The sequence below is a fragment of the Pieris brassicae genome, chromosome Z, assembly GCF_905147105.1.
Source record: "Pieris brassicae chromosome Z, ilPieBrab1.1, whole genome shotgun sequence".
NCBI classification, from domain to species: Eukaryota; Metazoa; Arthropoda; class Insecta; order Lepidoptera; family Pieridae; genus Pieris; species Pieris brassicae.
The window spans coordinates 9802321-9820110 of record NC_059680.1 but is presented as its reverse complement, the minus strand read 5'-3'; the positions used below and the strand labels follow the sequence as shown (position 1 = coordinate 9820110).

General features: G+C 31.8%; 1 protein-coding gene across 2 annotated transcripts in view; it reads left to right on the top strand.

Moving 5' to 3' along the window:
• Positions 1-17790, top strand: part of LOC123718702 — a 57677-nt gene that overhangs the window by 15858 nt on the left and 24029 nt on the right. The window contains exons 3-6 of one of the 2 annotated variants that reach the window (XM_045675427.1): positions 3109-3232; positions 8762-8847; positions 9810-9905; positions 11581-11643. In XM_045675427.1, coding sequence (XP_045531383.1) covers positions 3109-3232; positions 8762-8847; positions 9810-9905; positions 11581-11643 — 369 coding nt within the window. Of the gene's footprint in view, positions 1-3108; positions 3233-8761; positions 8848-9809; positions 9921-11580; positions 11644-17790 lie in introns of both variants that reach the window. The other variant, XM_045675425.1, reaches the window with a different exon arrangement.

Below are 17790 nucleotides of genomic sequence, written 5' to 3'. Positions count from 1 at the left end.
CTTTAGTGTTATTTTTTCCGAAATTTTCTTTAAATAATATATATGTACTAAATAAAAATTAACCAAATGTATATTATAAGAGACAATCAAAAAGAATATACTTTTTATGAACCCCTTATAAGATATTTTAAATAGAAATATTTCCGAAGCAAATCAAATTTTACTTACACAGGATGCTCTAAAGGCCGGCCAGGCAAGGCAGTATCCATGGTAATTTAACATCCTGCCTGTTGGTCCTCTTATTAAATCACTTATGTTACGTATACTATCTAAATATAAATTACGAAGATAAAATACAATTAATACATTATAGAACGTAATAACTCTCATAAACCGTATATAATTTATACGTATATTCCAAAGAGAAGATTGCTATGGAGTAATTACAGACACCCTATTCATGACGTAACATACAAACCTTGGCCTCCTGAGACAGTTCAATAACAAACATACACTACACCCTAACTGCAAAACTGTGTTACTCAGTGCGTAATATTATGTTAATATTATTAGGAGAAGAAATATCCTTGTAAATAGAATATTTCACTTCATATAACGAAAAAGAAAACATCTGTTTAATGGCATTGATAGGATATCTAGGGTAACTAGTACATTCAAAGATCACTGAATCCAGTCTTGTTCTTTTAGATACCACCATTTGTTATTACCACTAGACCTGTACAGTACCGGTACTACATAAATTGTTATTGGCTGGTATTGCCACTCCATAACAAGGTTTCAATTGAACAGAGCGCTGTGTAAGTAACGCGGTAGCCTTGCAGGCGGTTTTACGACCACCTTCCGTTGTTTGTACTTGTAGGCTCTTGTAATTATTGCAAATATACTTTTATCGGATTAACTCGCTCAACCATCACTATTCAACAATGGTTTCAGTTAAATTAAATTTACGGGGTTTATTGACTTAGGTCAAACCAGGTCAAAATTTAGTTTTTCCACATCATAATGAATTCTGTTTAAGAGCTGCGTTTACTTCATAACCAATGGGAAGAAACAATGCATTACGTCAAAAGTGTCCTTCGGTCAAATAGTTACTATGTATAAATACGGTAATCTAATATTCTGTATGACAAAAGTATAACTTAGTTTTTTTGTATGATATTTTCTTAGATGTTTAGCTAAACAGAGACTAATTCGCAGAAATAATTTTTCCTCGCAGACCTCACGATCGTAATTTACTTGAAATTAGCCGTAAATAATGCTAGGTGCGTCTCAAAGGCGTAAGATTTATGATAGAGTGCTCGTTAAATTTATGAAACGTACCTAATAAATCTGGGATATTGCAGAATTTACTTTTACATATGAATATTCTGCATCACATAAAAATATTAATGTCACAATTCAGTGTTTCCGTGACTAAATGCCGTTCTTGATTATAATATGTATTTTTTTTTTTGTAACTTATACCGTCATGTAGGCTTAGATCATTTGCAAATTGGAGAAAAACACATAAAAATAAAAATATTAAACTGGCAAAGTTTCGATTGCGAGCAAGTTCAATGCGTGTTCTTTTGCAAAAGAGTTTTTGTATTATCGGATATAAAGGATTATAATTACAGCGTTGGAAAGATTAGGGTCTGTTTAAATTTCCGTTCCTTCACTCGCTACTGCGATGACGTAACGCATTTATAAATCCTCGAACGCTGACTCGCAGCTTATACCGTGACGTCACAGTAGCAAGGTCGCTAAAAATTTTACCGTGCCATACTTATAATAAAAACTGATTCTTTTTTAGAAAGGCCAATAATAATAAGGCAATGGTGCGACGAAGTTTATGCTATGGAACTCTAATTGTAATGGCAGCGCTCATTTGCGCTCCTATGCCAAAAACAAGGATTTTTTTTATAACAATTTATCTTCTCAATTATGAAGCAGCTTGAGTAACTGCCTAGTAGTCGATAATGCACATAATGTGTCGAAAGTCTTGGGGTCGATTGATCGGAGAAACACTTCTTTTCACAAAAAATATCAATGAATATGCCTATTGAAAAAAAATAGCACTTTTTATACATACTTCAAAGCCTTCAAATAATTAATTTTGCTACATATTTTTTATACTTCACCTGCTCCATTCTATCGTGTAATAATTGCACGAGAGCCCACGCGTAAAACCATACCACTGTAGAAAGAAAATCCTGAAATCGTATAATTTAATATCGACAAAAGTGTAACGTACGAGACTTTTTCTGTTGTGCCAAAAAAATGTAAAATAGACGGTATCAAAGCAAACGTGATATTGGAAATGTACATAGATTTTTTGTTTTATGACGAAAGAGTACGTTTTCAAACGAACTAGAAGCGAAATAAGCGCTGAGGAAATTGCTAGGCGATTCTACAACCTCCTTTTCATTGTGTAGATGACATCGAATATTTCTGAAAATAGTGTTTTTACGATCCTAGTAGCCGTACTGGAGTTTAACAATTATTATTAATCCAATTTTATGAAAAAAAATCGTCGTAGTACTATGATAATGTGGCGGAACACTCTCGTCGCCAAGAACGCGTTTCATAGTTGTATGATTTCACATTTCTAACTGTGATGGGTCAAGAAATCATATGATAATTATTTTTTATTTTCCATGTATCCTTTTTTTAGTTTAGTTTTTTTTTGTTCCTGTTTGGTTTTGTCTTAATAACTACACTTTACTACATTTTTTTACTATTCTAACAGTGGTTGCCTGAAGAGATAGCTTGAAAGCGATAAGCCCGCCAGCCCTTTTTTTAATTTGTCTATGTTCAATTTTTATATTGTAATGCAACAAATTGTTAATAAAAAATAAAAAAAAATAGTTTTTATCATCAAGTGCGTAATGAATTGATTAATTGTATTTCTAATAAAGTTTTTGTTCATATTTCAGTGTAGTACGAGTATAGCACTACTTATCACTGGAACTGCGATACTAACCTCAGTTCATTAAGAATAATTTACTATTCCCGTCATGTACAATGTACTAATACAGTCTAACAAAAATACTGTGCAAACGAGAATCCCTACCAATTAAAACCATATAGGTGTTTTATTGGTCAATAAATTATCCTAAAGAGACATGCCGTTTGTAACAGGTCCCTAATCTTGATAATATTATGCAGGTATACTTCGCGGTAACCATAGTAACGATGGGGCACTTTATCGACGTTGAGCATCGCTACCTATCCGGCCAAATGACTGAACCCGAATCGGAGAGCTTTCTCGAGCCGGAAAAAATAACTCCAAGTAAGTATATTTTTTATACCTCATTGATTCAACATAGGAATTGGGTTTGAATACGGCCTGTAGAAACAATAAGGAAAGTAGGTTAACCAAAGATTACACTTACGAAGAACGAACAGGTGTGGGGGTGTATTCCGTATGTGCGTATATCTAAAACGATAGTTTTTAGGCCATTATATTACTTACTTATTTAATTTAGAGCAGTTGGCCAAGTGGCTTCAGCATGTGCCTTTCATCCTTAAGGTAGTAGGTACCAATCGCGGACTCTACACGAATGGACCAATAGATTTTCTGTCTATAAATTCCCGCACACACTCGATCGTACTGTGAAGGAAAACATCATGACGAAACTAGATTTTTACATAAGACCGAAAAATTTGGCGCGTGTCAGTTAAAGAAGGCCTACCTTCCTTTTTGAAAAAACTAATGATAACGAAACACACATAGGGCCTAAAACATTGTAGCGCCATACTTTTTTTTAACAAATTAATATTAATAATTAATTCTGTGGTCCATACGAATGCTACACATTTCAATAATACGCAACGGAAATGATTGGTCTCTCAATGACCACGATTGTTGTAAATGTAATGTAAATAAAAATGGGTACCCATTATTTCCATTAAATAAGTTTTACGTAATGCAATGTTTAACTATTTGAGGGTATCTAGGATATTAATAAAACCGAAATACTGAATTTATCCACTCGTATATACTTCAACAAAAGTAATTTAGCCAATAACTTCTAGCTAATATAAGTTCGGTGGATGACACACGCTAAACTTTGTTTCAATATACTGGTCATTTTCTATCTCCAAAGGTGAACTTTGTAAAACTACATTTTAGCTATTTCTACAATAGTATTCACCCCTGTGAAACGCTCATCTGTTATTAAGTGAGATAGTTAATTAATCTATTAAATAATGATTTAATTATAGATCCAACCACTACTAAAAGCCTATAAGCCTATAAGCCTAGTAGCTAGCCGAGCATGAAATACCGTAGCTGATTGACAAGACGGTTCTTTAAATAATTAATTGACAACTCTAAAATTTCTTGAAAGTGTATTCTAGTAATGAAGTGACGGCCTACAGTCACTACAAAAAATCACGCATTTCTGTGAAATGATGAAAATTTGATACAAGTTTTCTTGTAATAATATATTAAACATAAAAACCACAACTTCTTCATATTGTTTCTCACATTGTAACGCTTATAAATTTTTAACTATGTGTACAGGAAATCCCCGCAGAAAGAATCATTTTTCTTTGAGAAATATAATTAATTTTTCCGGACAAAGCCAGCCACAGAACTGGTTTTAGTTTCTATAATCTGTATTAATATTATTATATATATGTTATGATTAATCTAATTAACATTGTAATATTAATAATTTCAAAGTAATATTTAAGAATTTTTTAATGGTAGATATTAAATAAAAAAATCAAATAAGCTTTAAAGTATATTCATAATCTAAAAATATAAAAGATTAATTAAAATCATTATTTATTCTATTACAGCTAATGAAGATATTCGAGCTGTATTTACAAAGATAAATTCCTCATCTTCATATTCATCTCATTAATTTAACTAAGATAATTAAATTTGAATTCCTTGAACTGACTTTGATTTTCCAAATACTAGAGCCTCCAAGTAATTTACACTAAACAACTTTAAATTAGCTTTCAGAATTTCAGAAAATATTGTGGTTTGTTTCAACTTCGCTATTTATAATTAGGTCGCCTTGTAGGTGTAATATTATAATCAATATTTATGATAAATTTAATGTATTATTTCAAGTAAAATTTATCATACGATTTAGTAAACATTACAAATGATCAAAGTATTTTAGTTATTTATATATTGATGTCGTGAGGTCGTATCATAACTGTGCCAGACAATTGTTTTTGCATAGTTCTTACGGAGGCCATATCTCTCTATATGCCTCTTACAAAGATGGTCCGTACCTGTGGCATGATAACCCGTAATATGCAATATTTTGAAAACGCAAATATAAGTTATAAGTCTGGAAAGAAAATCACCTACTTCTATATAAAAGAAAATGATCAAAGTCACATATATGGCTGTCCATTTATTTTATTAATTAATTAGTGAAAGTGATGCTGTATGGAATGAATATTTTGCTTATTAGTTGTACAAAATTAATAAACTTACATTTAATTACTACCTAATTGCTATTTAAGTATTAACATTGTATATCCGCGGAGGCTTGACGGATTGTGGTGCTGCGGCCTACTCGATTGTGAGGAAGTTACATGGATACGGTTAGCGCTGAGCCTTCTTAAGTTCTCATGAAATTTTCACACGTGTATATCCGTTTTCTATCATACTTTAATAAATATTTAATTTTGATATGTGTGATGTACAGGGGCATAAATATAAATGGAAAAGTATTCTTAATTAATTTGTAATTCATTATATACAAGGGTTTTGGGACTATAAGAAACCGATAAATTTGTTCAAAACGGATTCTGTTTTATGAATCTTCATCAGTCACAATCTTCATTTCTGAAGGTCGTGTTAGTGGCGCCGCACAACTTCCTTTACTCTTCCCTGTTTTCGGCAAGCCTTTGCGCTTGGGTGATGGTAAGACACTTAAGGGCCTTTACTTGATCGGTCCAGCGAGAAAGGGATCAGCCTCGAGGTCTGGTGCCCTCTACTTTGTCACTATATATCAAAATTTAAGGGTTGCAATTGCTGAGAAATAACAATTGGGTTAAAATTTGATAAAAAAGTGCAATTGTCTGGTTCTCTATCGAATGTCGAGTCTGATCGATGTCAATTCTAATAAGTAGGAGCAATTGCTTTAATTTAATAAATCAACAACAACTGGACCCTTGGTCTTGTACCTTTTCTGACAAGCTTCTTTTGTTACCAGATTACAATTTAATTGTTTTGTGTAGTATAAAAGAAAAAGGGCGAGAAATCGACAAAAATCTTTTATAAGAAGAAAAAATGGATTTGTATCGTTAGCGTGAAATTTGTTTAAATGAACTAAAATCTCGGCATTTGAAATATAAATTCGTAAGAAGTAGTTATCCGTGTTAGTTACTGCAGTGAGTCGGTTGGTCACGCTCATTATTAAACTGCTATTTAACTGATAAATTTAGGAAATAACAACATTTGGGTATCTATCGGATGTATAACTAATTCATCGTTAACTAAGCTGTATATAAAATAATTGTATTCATTCTTATCATCTTATAATAGTAAAATCACGCACTTAACAAATCCTAATTTAACAATTAATAAGGAACAATACTAGCTATACGTACGTGAGAAAATAAGTTAGATAAAGCAATTAAAAGGGAAAATTGCAAATACCTTTTGGAACAAATGACCAATTAAAATAAAGGTTAGGAAGTTTATTCGCCTAAAATAAGATTTTAACAGTTAAAAGTTTTAAGGGAACATCCCCGTCGGTAATCGGAATCCATTTAGATAGTGTCAGTTACAAATCTTGCTAAAGGAATAGCCCGATTTTGTTACAAATTACATCGCATGTACTTATGAATCGTAAACATATTGATTTTATATTTTGAAATAATTATAATAGTCACAATTATAATCCACTTTTAATTTCCTTCTATAATGAATTGAATATACTTATAAATTATAAAAAAATCGAATTCTTGTTTTTATTTTTTTCAGTAAGAACTCTTTTTACATATAGGCCTCCGAAAAATGTCCTTTTTTCATCATAACGGCATTTTTTCCTCAGAGCACAATGAAAAAATAAAACTCGATTTGGTTTAGCCGTCCGCATGACCGCAAAGCGCTTAGCAACATATTTTCGGATTTATTTTTACTTACAAATAAGCCTTCTCGTTTTACTATAGTGAACGTAATTTAGAAATGAAATACGCATAATACAGTATTTATAAGTTTCATTAATAAAGCGTATTTTTAACATACAATAGCTATAAATCAACTTAGTCAATGAGTGTCATGCACGCCAGTGACCTGGAAATCGATGCTACCCGTGGATAAAATATGAAAATAACCTTATAATATAAAAAAGTTCATTTCCCTCATGGATACATCACGTAATATTACCCATCGTTTACGCTCTTACAAGCTGTGATACGAGTTTCAAACAATACTTTATGATCAATTAGTTTTGATGACTTATGGATGTTTTACCTTTTCACCACCAAATGTATCAAGCACTTCTATTATACTGCAGGTTACCTACTGCAGTTACTGGATTGGGTGATTTTCTGATAAATACGGTTTTCGTAATGGAAACTTCGAACCTCGCTTCGAACTCGCTTTAAAGCTCTGTCATTGCCCACGCGTAATAGACCACTGCGTTGGACATTTATACAATACGTGGGCTTCACCATACTAAATTGTTGTACTATCCCATACGAAATTTTATTAATTATTAAACTCAAACTCGTATATCTGCTTCGAATGCTTCTGTAGACAACTAACACGTAGCTTTATATATAATAATATACATATTTTAAGGTATCCTTCAACAGTTCGTCAATAATCGAAAATAGCACAACACTTGCCTATCTTATGTAATTTAATACATTTTTCTTTACTCACAGTGGTTGCCTGGAAGAGATCGCTCGAAAGCGATAAGGCCGCCAGTTGGCCGCTTCTTTTGATTTAATTTTGTTCAATTTTTTTTATATTGTAGTGTAACGAAGTGTAAATAAATAAATAAAAAAGGAAATTGGTTTATTTAACTAGTAAACTATTCAGAAAAAAATCTCATGCCTTCGTTCACATAATGAGAAACAGTTTAAGTCTTTCTGATGCTTAGTTTTCATGGCATGCAATAAGCCTTCTTGTGAATTTCAAATAAATTTCTTTTTGGAAAACATCAATTTTATGTATGTGATATAATTGAAATAGACTAATATTTAGGCATAATGATTTAATTTTACCGCAAAGCTGTGTTTAATTCCGTAAGTATATATATGCGGTCACCTCGAAAACTCAAATCGATTAAATCAGATAAACCAGGGAGCAAGTCACAGTTTCATCAAAATCACAAACAAGACTAGAGTTTGAAATGTCCACACAAATCTGGAGAGGACATTTATAATATAACGTATATATGTCGCAGTAAAGTAGTTAAATCAGAAAGTTAATTGAATCTCTACACAGTTAATTAAATTCAATAAAGTCGCTAGCATTTTGATTTAAATAAAGCAGCGTCGAAAACGTTTAACTATCTGTCTGACCGAAAGCCATGCTGGATTTCGGTTGATTAACAATGATTATGATTATTTCATTTGTTATTGTTATTTCGGTGTGATCGTGAAGCACTGAGAGCTTGGAAATTCCATGTTTTGCTTTATTGTAAGTGGTTAGGTCAGGTTAGTCTTGATCCCTAACGTTTTGGAAATTCGTTAACCGTTTCGTTCACTCACTTGTCTGACGGAACTTTAGCGACTTGATTGAGTATCGACTTTTAATTAACTCTGATTTAACTACTTTTCTGCGACATATATATAATATGGTTGAATTAATTTTAATTTTTTTTTGTTACAGTAACAGTGTCTCTTAACATCACGCTTCTGGCATGCAGCAGTTTGGGCCTCATCTCTTGTGTCGTACTCATGGTGGGAGTGTATAAGGTATTTTAAAATTTATTACAAAACTCACATTTTTCTTATAAGTTTTAATCCTATATAGTTATACAAAGTACCGCATTAACAGTGTCACACACGTATAACCGACGGGATCGATTTACTTTTGGCGACTAAGGGGGTCAATTAAAAGTGGGTGGTATATAATGTATAAAGTTTGTAAGAACTATTTTATATCACACCATGTCACACGTGTCATTTTTATAATATTACTAAAATACCTTTTAAAAAAGTGTTATTACTTACTAGTTACTACTAGTTGCTTGCTAAGATCCTTGGTACACATTCTGGGTTTCAAACTGGTATCATTTATTTCTGCACTTCTATTATAATATATATCACCTCAACTATGAACAATCCCAACAATTAAAGTTAGAGTTAAACATAGATTATACTGGTATGCGCTATATACTATAGGCTGTAGGTTGATGTCTTTGTAAGCACGTCCGAGCTGGGTCACTACTAAAACTTTATAGCAATACATAAAACATATGAAAACCCGTTACTCTAGTTATTGATTGGACAAGCACTAGAATATATTTTAAATCCAGCTAAACATAAAAATTCTTTATTACCATTTTTATTTTATACGTATAAATATAATTGGGCCTTGTGTTAGATCCGCTTGCACGATAATCAACAAACACAGTTAATAAATATATTAAGAACACGAATCACTATTCGACTATCAAAATAATTTCCTTATTTTTACTGTTAGTCTTATTTTTACTGGGCAGTCTAGCCCAAATTACGAAAATTCGTTGCATCATGGATTCATTTATATATAATATATAAGACCTCCTTAAATCCTTTGGATTTTTTTACTATTTCACATATATTATAAATTCGGACAAATAGTAGAGATATAACTTAAGAAATGTTTACGTTTATTCCCTTTAAAAGTAATACTAGAAACACTGTATTGATAAAATATGTATAATTAATTGCAGGATATCAAATTTATGCTTCTACCTTGGATTGTGTCTATGGGATTGGAAACCCTCGTTGAGCTGATCAACGTATGCTATCTATTTTACTTGCAAACTGTAAGTATTGAACAAGTAAGTATTCAAATATTTTTTTAATTGTGTTTGAGAACAAATTAGTGGACACGACTTCTACACGAAAGTGTCCGCGATTATGTTCGAATTTTGAATAAAAATAATTGTACTCAACGATTATCATTCTAATTCTAATTGTTTCTTCACAGTTAATCTGACTGTTTCAAAATATTCATGTATAATGTAATAGCTTACAAGAAACACATTCGTGATTTAGTAATTCAGTATAACAAATCTTAAAATATTAAAAGGAGATATAAATATTTTATTAAATTGAAATAGTAGTATAATCAGATAATATAATGTTCATACATTCTTTAAAAAAAATGATATATTTAGCCATTATTCAGACAGATTTCTAACTTAAATTTAATCTTAAACTCTAGTGAGTCGGTGACACAGACAATCCATCTGTTTGCCCAACTTTGGCAAGTGCCTTCTGCATTTCTTTCCACTCTGCTCTGATTCTTTGTCCTGTTTTCCCAGTTACGGTTTTCATTTCGTCATCCTACCTTCGAAACTATCTACCTCCTTATCTTTTCTTATTTCTTGGGTACCCGCATATATGATTTTTTTGTTCCATTTGACCAGCCCATTTCCATTTTAGTGTTGGTATCCTCGTTGTAACGTCTTCAATTTTCGTGCGGTTCTTAATGCTTTTATTATTGATTCTATGACTTCCTGATATTTAGCATGCTTCTTTCCATCGCCGTCTGGCATGTCTTCAGTTTCCTGTTTTCCACTTTTGTGAGTGCCCAGGTAAGACAGCTGTTAAGACTATGTAGGTGTTATATAGCTTTCAGTGTTCATCATTACTTCCTTAAGCCCCCAATATCATTTCCATGTGTATTTATTTTGGCATAATATCAGTGGGTTAGATTTGTTGGCTCAGGTGTGTGTATTCAATTGCATCTCCGTTTACAATAACAATATCGTCTGCATTCGTCAATGCTTTATTTCTGGAGGTTTTCCTCGTTAGCCATACCTTGTGACTTTTTCTCTCCAGCTCTGTGATCATAATTTTTAGAAGATTTCAGCATACTATTTGCTACAAACAATGATCAAACATACTCCTTCCCATTTCATAACTTTTTCACAGTGAGAATTTATAACCGGCCTCACGTTTCGTTTATCTTTGACCTAATATTTCTACCTTAATAATTATAGATTATATCATTTAATTTTGGCATAGATAAAGCCACTCTTTGATCCAAACCAAAAATTATTTGAAATCATACGAATGGTCGAGCTGATGCGTCTGTCAAATATAAATTGAACACAGACGCAATTATAGAAGAAATGGCAAACGTCCCCAAACAAGTAATACTATACCAAAATAAGATAACAAATAATAACGTTAAAAAATATCGCTTCCATATCTCATTAGAGGAATTCAATGCTTTTATCAGCCTCCGGGCTTCAAAGAAATAATTGTTTCGAGTTTAAAGTTACAGTATCACTTGTTATATCAGAAACTAGAAACGTAATTACGTTTATGAGACATGATAGACTGTTTACTTCTAATTCTAATACAGTCGCAAAATCTGGCTTGGATATCATACATATTTTCTAAAGTAATATAATGTTAACTTCGATATTGTTTAAAAAGGCTTAGGCCGTTATGGGAAGTGTTTTTGACAGACTTTTTGTTTCGTTTCAGTTCAACTTCAACCCAATAACATCATTTCTCTTCACTCTGGACTTCTTTATAATCGCCCTTAACGTAAGTACCGATTTGTTGAAATATAATTTGTTATTATTGTTAGTGGAATTATTTTTCTATTACCGAACTATTGAACTCCAATTATAAAACAACAATGGCAATTTGGCACTAATAATGATAATACAAGTGTATTAAAAAAACAATTAAGCAACAGAATCATTGTATGTCTGCATACATTTTTACATTAATTATAGGTTTTGGTAGGTGTGCTCTGAACAGAAATGCTCCTATTCTGTTGATTATACCGAGCTGCTCTCTGCAAGCTCAATGTTAAATATGACAATATTAAGGGAATACGACTGCACACACTGATAAATACAGCCACTGAAATAACTAATGCATTTCGTTTAGTCTATTTGCACTTCATAGGCAATAAATAACAGAGACAAATATATATAACAAAAATATACAAAGGACAAACCTAATATCTTGACTTTCATTCTTTAGAAGCGAAATGGAAGATCTAAGTGTTACGGCTGTTAGCCGTTCAAACGTCCAAAGAAAGGTAATTAGTTGGAATAACCCAATACCGTCTAAGAAACGGGGTACAAAATTTATTTGCATTTTAAATCCTTAGAGCAAGAATTTTGATTTTTTGTTGAAGATGAGCTTTTTGTGTCTGAAACAATTTCAAATAGCAGGCTAGAATCATTTTTATTAAAAATATTGTTACTTTAATTGTAGTCGTTGTCCATAGAACGGTTTCCTTATAGCGTATTCCTCAAATTAACATTTCTATTGAAATGCAATGGGGGCCGCCTAAAGGGAAAATAATTAGTTTAATAAATTCTTTTCGTAAAAATTTCTATGTAAGTATTTTATACTTTATGTCGCTTAATAATTCTTAATTATAATATTATTGTTTAGCTAATTTATATTTTTAATAAATAATTATTTGAAATACGCAATAGTAAAATACTAACGTAATGTGTTTTAAACTATTTAAATATTGTTTAACAACCTTCTTAATGTAATTCGAAAAAAAAGTCAATGAAACATAGCCTTATAATGTTTAAAAATCATTCAAAACCATTTCTTATTTTAGAGCAGACTGTTAAACAAATTTTTTTAAATCTCATATTCTAGTAAAAGAACTCGTAAACCCTATTATTTTTGCCGCACTATTGTAAGTGAAGTAATTTTTAAGTATTATTTTAAGTACCTTTCTACGTAAAATAAAAGATTTTAAATTGGACGACACAAGTGTGGAATACCAAATATCGTTTATCAGTGTCGCAATGTTTCTGATACAAATTCTCTGTAAACAGTAGCTGTTTACGGTTTTGCAATCTGTGAATAATTTTACAAAATCTAATCACTGCTGGATTTGAAATACTAAAAATAAAATGTCAAATGCGAAAAATAGCTAAAAGACCTAAAAAAGAAGTGGTAATAGGGACTGATAATAATGATACAGGACTTTATAACAACTGTATGGAAAGGACCAATGGGAAGAAGAAAAAGAGAGCGCTCTAAAATAGTCTAGATATTCAAGTAATAGCACGTATGGAGTAGAAAAATCCACGCTTAGAGAGGATTTCAATAAGCTGGACTAACTTAAGGAAGGTCAATAACACTTAAGGAAGATAAGGCAATGAGGAATAAAAAACAACATTATTATAATAAATGTTCTTTATTATTTGGATCAACTCAGAGCTGGCACGAGACTCTCAACAACATACAACAGAAGACTTGTAATTCACTTTGGTCATATCAACCTCCGGGAACTAGATAACTCGGACAGGTGTGTTGTCGTCAGCAAGGTGGCAGGCAAAAAGCCGCGGCGTAGATCGCAAATCGAACAAAGTGGAGAGATAACACTAGCAGGGCACCTTACAATGAGGAATATTATATAATAATATATAGTAAAATAGTAGTCTAAAGAAGTACTGTTACTACGAGGAGTTTAGAAAATTAATGGCGCGCGAATATCACATGTTGTACAACGATCACGTTAACAATGAATATTTTCTCTCTTCAATAAATTTTTCTATATCTGTTTATTTAATCTGATATATAATTATCATTGAATCATCAAAATTTTTTGTGTTAAAAGGAATTTAAACAGCTCCTTATAAAACTTTGTATGTATAGCCCCTGTAGCGGCGAAGACAAAGAAAAGTAGGCCGAGGGGTAAGTGGAATGCGGCGCAATAATATGGAAACACCACTCACCTATAGTCCTCAGTCTCTTCAGCCGTGTCCGTGGGAGAAGACCACAAATAAAAATATAAGCACAAAATAGCGGAAGAGTAAGCAAACGAAGCGCAAGCGTAAGCACACGCGTGACCTCGCGTCGGCGGTTTACTCTTCTCTAAGGCACAGGAACATGTAGAATGATCCCCTCCTCCTACACTTCAAGATAGTAAAAGAGAAAGAGTGGTTTTTAGGGAATTGGTGCGGTAAGGATAGAAAATGTGAACAGAGAGGACTATAGGTAACTGGATGGCGTGAACAGCCCCTTTTTTACCATTACCATTGTTACCTTTTTTTACATAGTTGAAACTACGGTGTCAGTCACATTTCTATCATTTGGCCACGTCGTAATGCCTAAATGTTAGTAGTTCAACGTTCTTTACAATAAACACAGATTATAACGTCAAAATATATGAACAAAAATGTTGTAGTCGTAAAGTATATTAAGAAACCTCAGGTTGAGTCACTTGCGACTGAATAATTTGTGAATTTTTATAGCGCTCCTTTTAAATTGAAAGTCTTTTTATTGCGCATCCCTTAGCGTAAAATTTTCACGGAAATTGGGAGTACCATTTGCTTGCTACGTAACAGTTTACATTAAATTTGTATAATTTTACAAAAATTAACTTTTCAAAAGTAATATTTAATCATGGTCTCAGAGCTACATTATGTTAATTGTACTTCGTCTATAGTATGTTTTTAAGATCTAAATTCAATTGAAAATCCTAAAATTTCACTTCACTTATGAGATACCAAACTGCTGTGTTCAACCTGGAGATTTTAAAGGCTAATCTTTAAGCTTTTACTTTTCGATAGAGTAAGCGCGCTTTTATATAAATTTATTATAATTATGCAACACAGTTCGTTTTGAACTGATATCTTAAGCATTTTTATATAAATGCTGATAATTATTTAAGTACTGGTCCAATACACCAAATTGATAAGGATTTATATAAATCTTAATGTTCAAACAATTTTGGGCTTTTAAACCATGAGAAACAATTTTAATCCCAATAGCAATCTCGAGTGAAATATTGAGTTTATAAAAAAGCAAAGTAGGAAATTAGGAGGATATCAATGCGACGTCTTATTCTATTTTGTACCGCACGATCGCAAAGTTGCTTCATCAGCGGTACGGTTATTGAAAGAAGTATATCAAAGTCCATACAAAAAGTTTGTATCGCTGTCACTGGCGCAGTCAGGTTATAACAATCTAGTTTATAAAAAAGCAAAGTAGGAAATGAAGAGGAAATCAATTCGACGTGTAATTCTTTTTTGTACCGCACGATCGCAAAGTTGCTTCATCAGCGCTACGAAAGAAGTATATCAAAATCCATACAAAAAGTTGGTATCGTTGTCACTGGCGCAGTTAGGTTATAACAATCTAGTTTATAAAAAAGCAAAGTAGGAAATGAAGAGGAAATCAATTCGACGTTTCATTCTTTTGTTGTACCGCACGATCGCAAAGTTGTTTCATCAGCGCTACGAAAGAAGTATATCAAAATCCATACAAAAAGTTGGTATCGTTGTCACTGGCGCAGTTAGGTTATAACAATCTAAATTTAATAGACCAAATCAAATAGATCAAAATAGAATTTATTTTAGGTTAGTCAACCAACCAACTAAATGGAAAACTCTTTCTTTAAATGACTTTAATTCCATTTTGCTACTTAGCACTCTTTAATAATCAATTTAATAAATAATTCCACCTCTAGAATTATTTAAAACAAAATCTGTTACTGGTAGTGTAGCTTGTAATTTGTTTAATTGGTTTAGCAGTTTTTCTGTAACAAACATACAAATTCTTGCTTTTTATAAATTTTGCTATTACGTTGTTAAACATCAATGTTATGTTTTAATTTATATTTATTAATAAATGGTGAAATCTATGAGTTAATATATAATACTCGCGTAACGCTTTATTGGTATATGAAGAAAATATAATTTACAGTAAGGGTTAAATTTCGTTTGCAGAATCACGGTTCATAATTTATGTAAATACATAAGTTAGAGAAACGAATAGAATTTGAATAAGCTTTGACTCCGTTCGTATGAATTGTAACGAGATTTCATCTACGAACACTCATATGAATGAAAAACGTTAATTCAATGCCTTATAAATTATAAAGAAGTTGAATGATTTAGTGAACTGTAAAGAATGATTGATGATACTCGGCATTCAAGTGTCACGGGTGAGAAAATGTGGCAAAGGTTGGTTGAAGTGCTCCAGCGACACTGGAAGTCCACCTTAATAAATAGTTGTTTAACGCATCGTACATAGGACGTAGCCTTTCCTTAGCAAGTGAGGGTAGGCTTATGAAAAAATATTAATCTACCCACCAAGGCTTACTTTGACTTCTTCTTAGCCCAGTCTTGAGTTATTCTAACACATTTGCGAGATCAAATGTCACAATTTTATTGTTTGATTTTAATTTCCACGTTGAAACAACCCGTTCCGATTCTCTGACTCTAAGATGCGTTCAGCTACGCAGCGGCCAGCTGTTGATTTTTTTAAATTAAAATATACAGTTTAACCGATGTTATTCTTCAACCGCAAGGTCTAAAAGCGTCCAACAATGTAAGAAATAAACAGTGATCCATCCGCAACATCATAAAATATTTTAAGAGTACTCAGGAGCTGTTAAATTTTTAACATCTCGCATCCTGTGCAATAAAGCTCCAAAAATGTTCATTAAAAATTATATGCGTATTTGTGAAAAACATTTTTTTAAATAATTGTAAGTTTTTAATAATAATACATAGCTTCAATCTGTTCAAAAAATGTTTTTCTTAATGTGTAAAAGCTATGTTAACAAAAGACTATGCGTATTTGTGATAAACTTATTGGTTGCTTTAAAAAGAGTTACCTAGCGCTAGTAGACTCAAATCGAATAGTCAATGTAATAGAATATTATTACAGAATTACGAATACATATATGGAAAACTGTGAAGCCCGCGCGCTTCACGGGATTTGAAACGAAACGGAATCAATCCATATCATTCGTGTTTACCCAAAACTGTCAAAAACTAACATTATCATACTCCACAGAAAATAAAAACTTACTAAAGTTTTTTTAAACTAATAGATATCCGAAGTAAATTGAAAACGTTGTATCTTGTTTTTTATATAACTATATGTAAAACGTTTTCATTTCGTATGGAGCACATAAATAGGGAATATGATGCCATAATGTATCCTTGAATGATATTGATAACGAACAAGTGTGTATAAAAATAAAACATGGTATATGAGATATTGACGTGTTATTGTAACGGAACGGTTTAGATTACAACATAGTTTGTTATACTCAAATGTGACCGTAAACTATTCTAACATAATATAAATAACTTTAAATCTTGAATAAGCAGTGTAAACCCTTTAATACATTTCAAATCTTTTCTTTTTTTTGTTCTATAAAAACACATAGGCATCTACCGGATATTTTTACCGGATTGTAGCTATGTATTATTATAAACTTTTAATTATGTTACGTAATTTTAATTTTAAACAGCGTGCGTGGTCACGGCGACAAAAGACAATAGTAAAAAAACAGACATCAATAAAGTGAGTGTCTGCTAAGGAATATGTAACTCCCTTCTAGGAACACAGTTATACCACGTTTATATATCTAAGATTGTGTTATAGCGCGTCTTCATATGAGAATTGTGGAACAATATGTGAAACATATTTCGTATTTCAAATGTGTACAATCTAAAATCCAATACTTTATAGAATATATTAAACTTATCTCAAATATAAAAGTCCCAATCATATTTAATTTATTCTAAGCCTTATTAATATATATGAATAAAATTATATCGCAAAATATGTTGCTAGGCGCAAAACTCGAAGACTGGAACAATTAGAGTAATTTTTTAGATATTTATAGCGACGACCATAGAAAAAATGGCTAACTAAAAAACACATTAAGGCAAAATGAAGTAGGCGGGG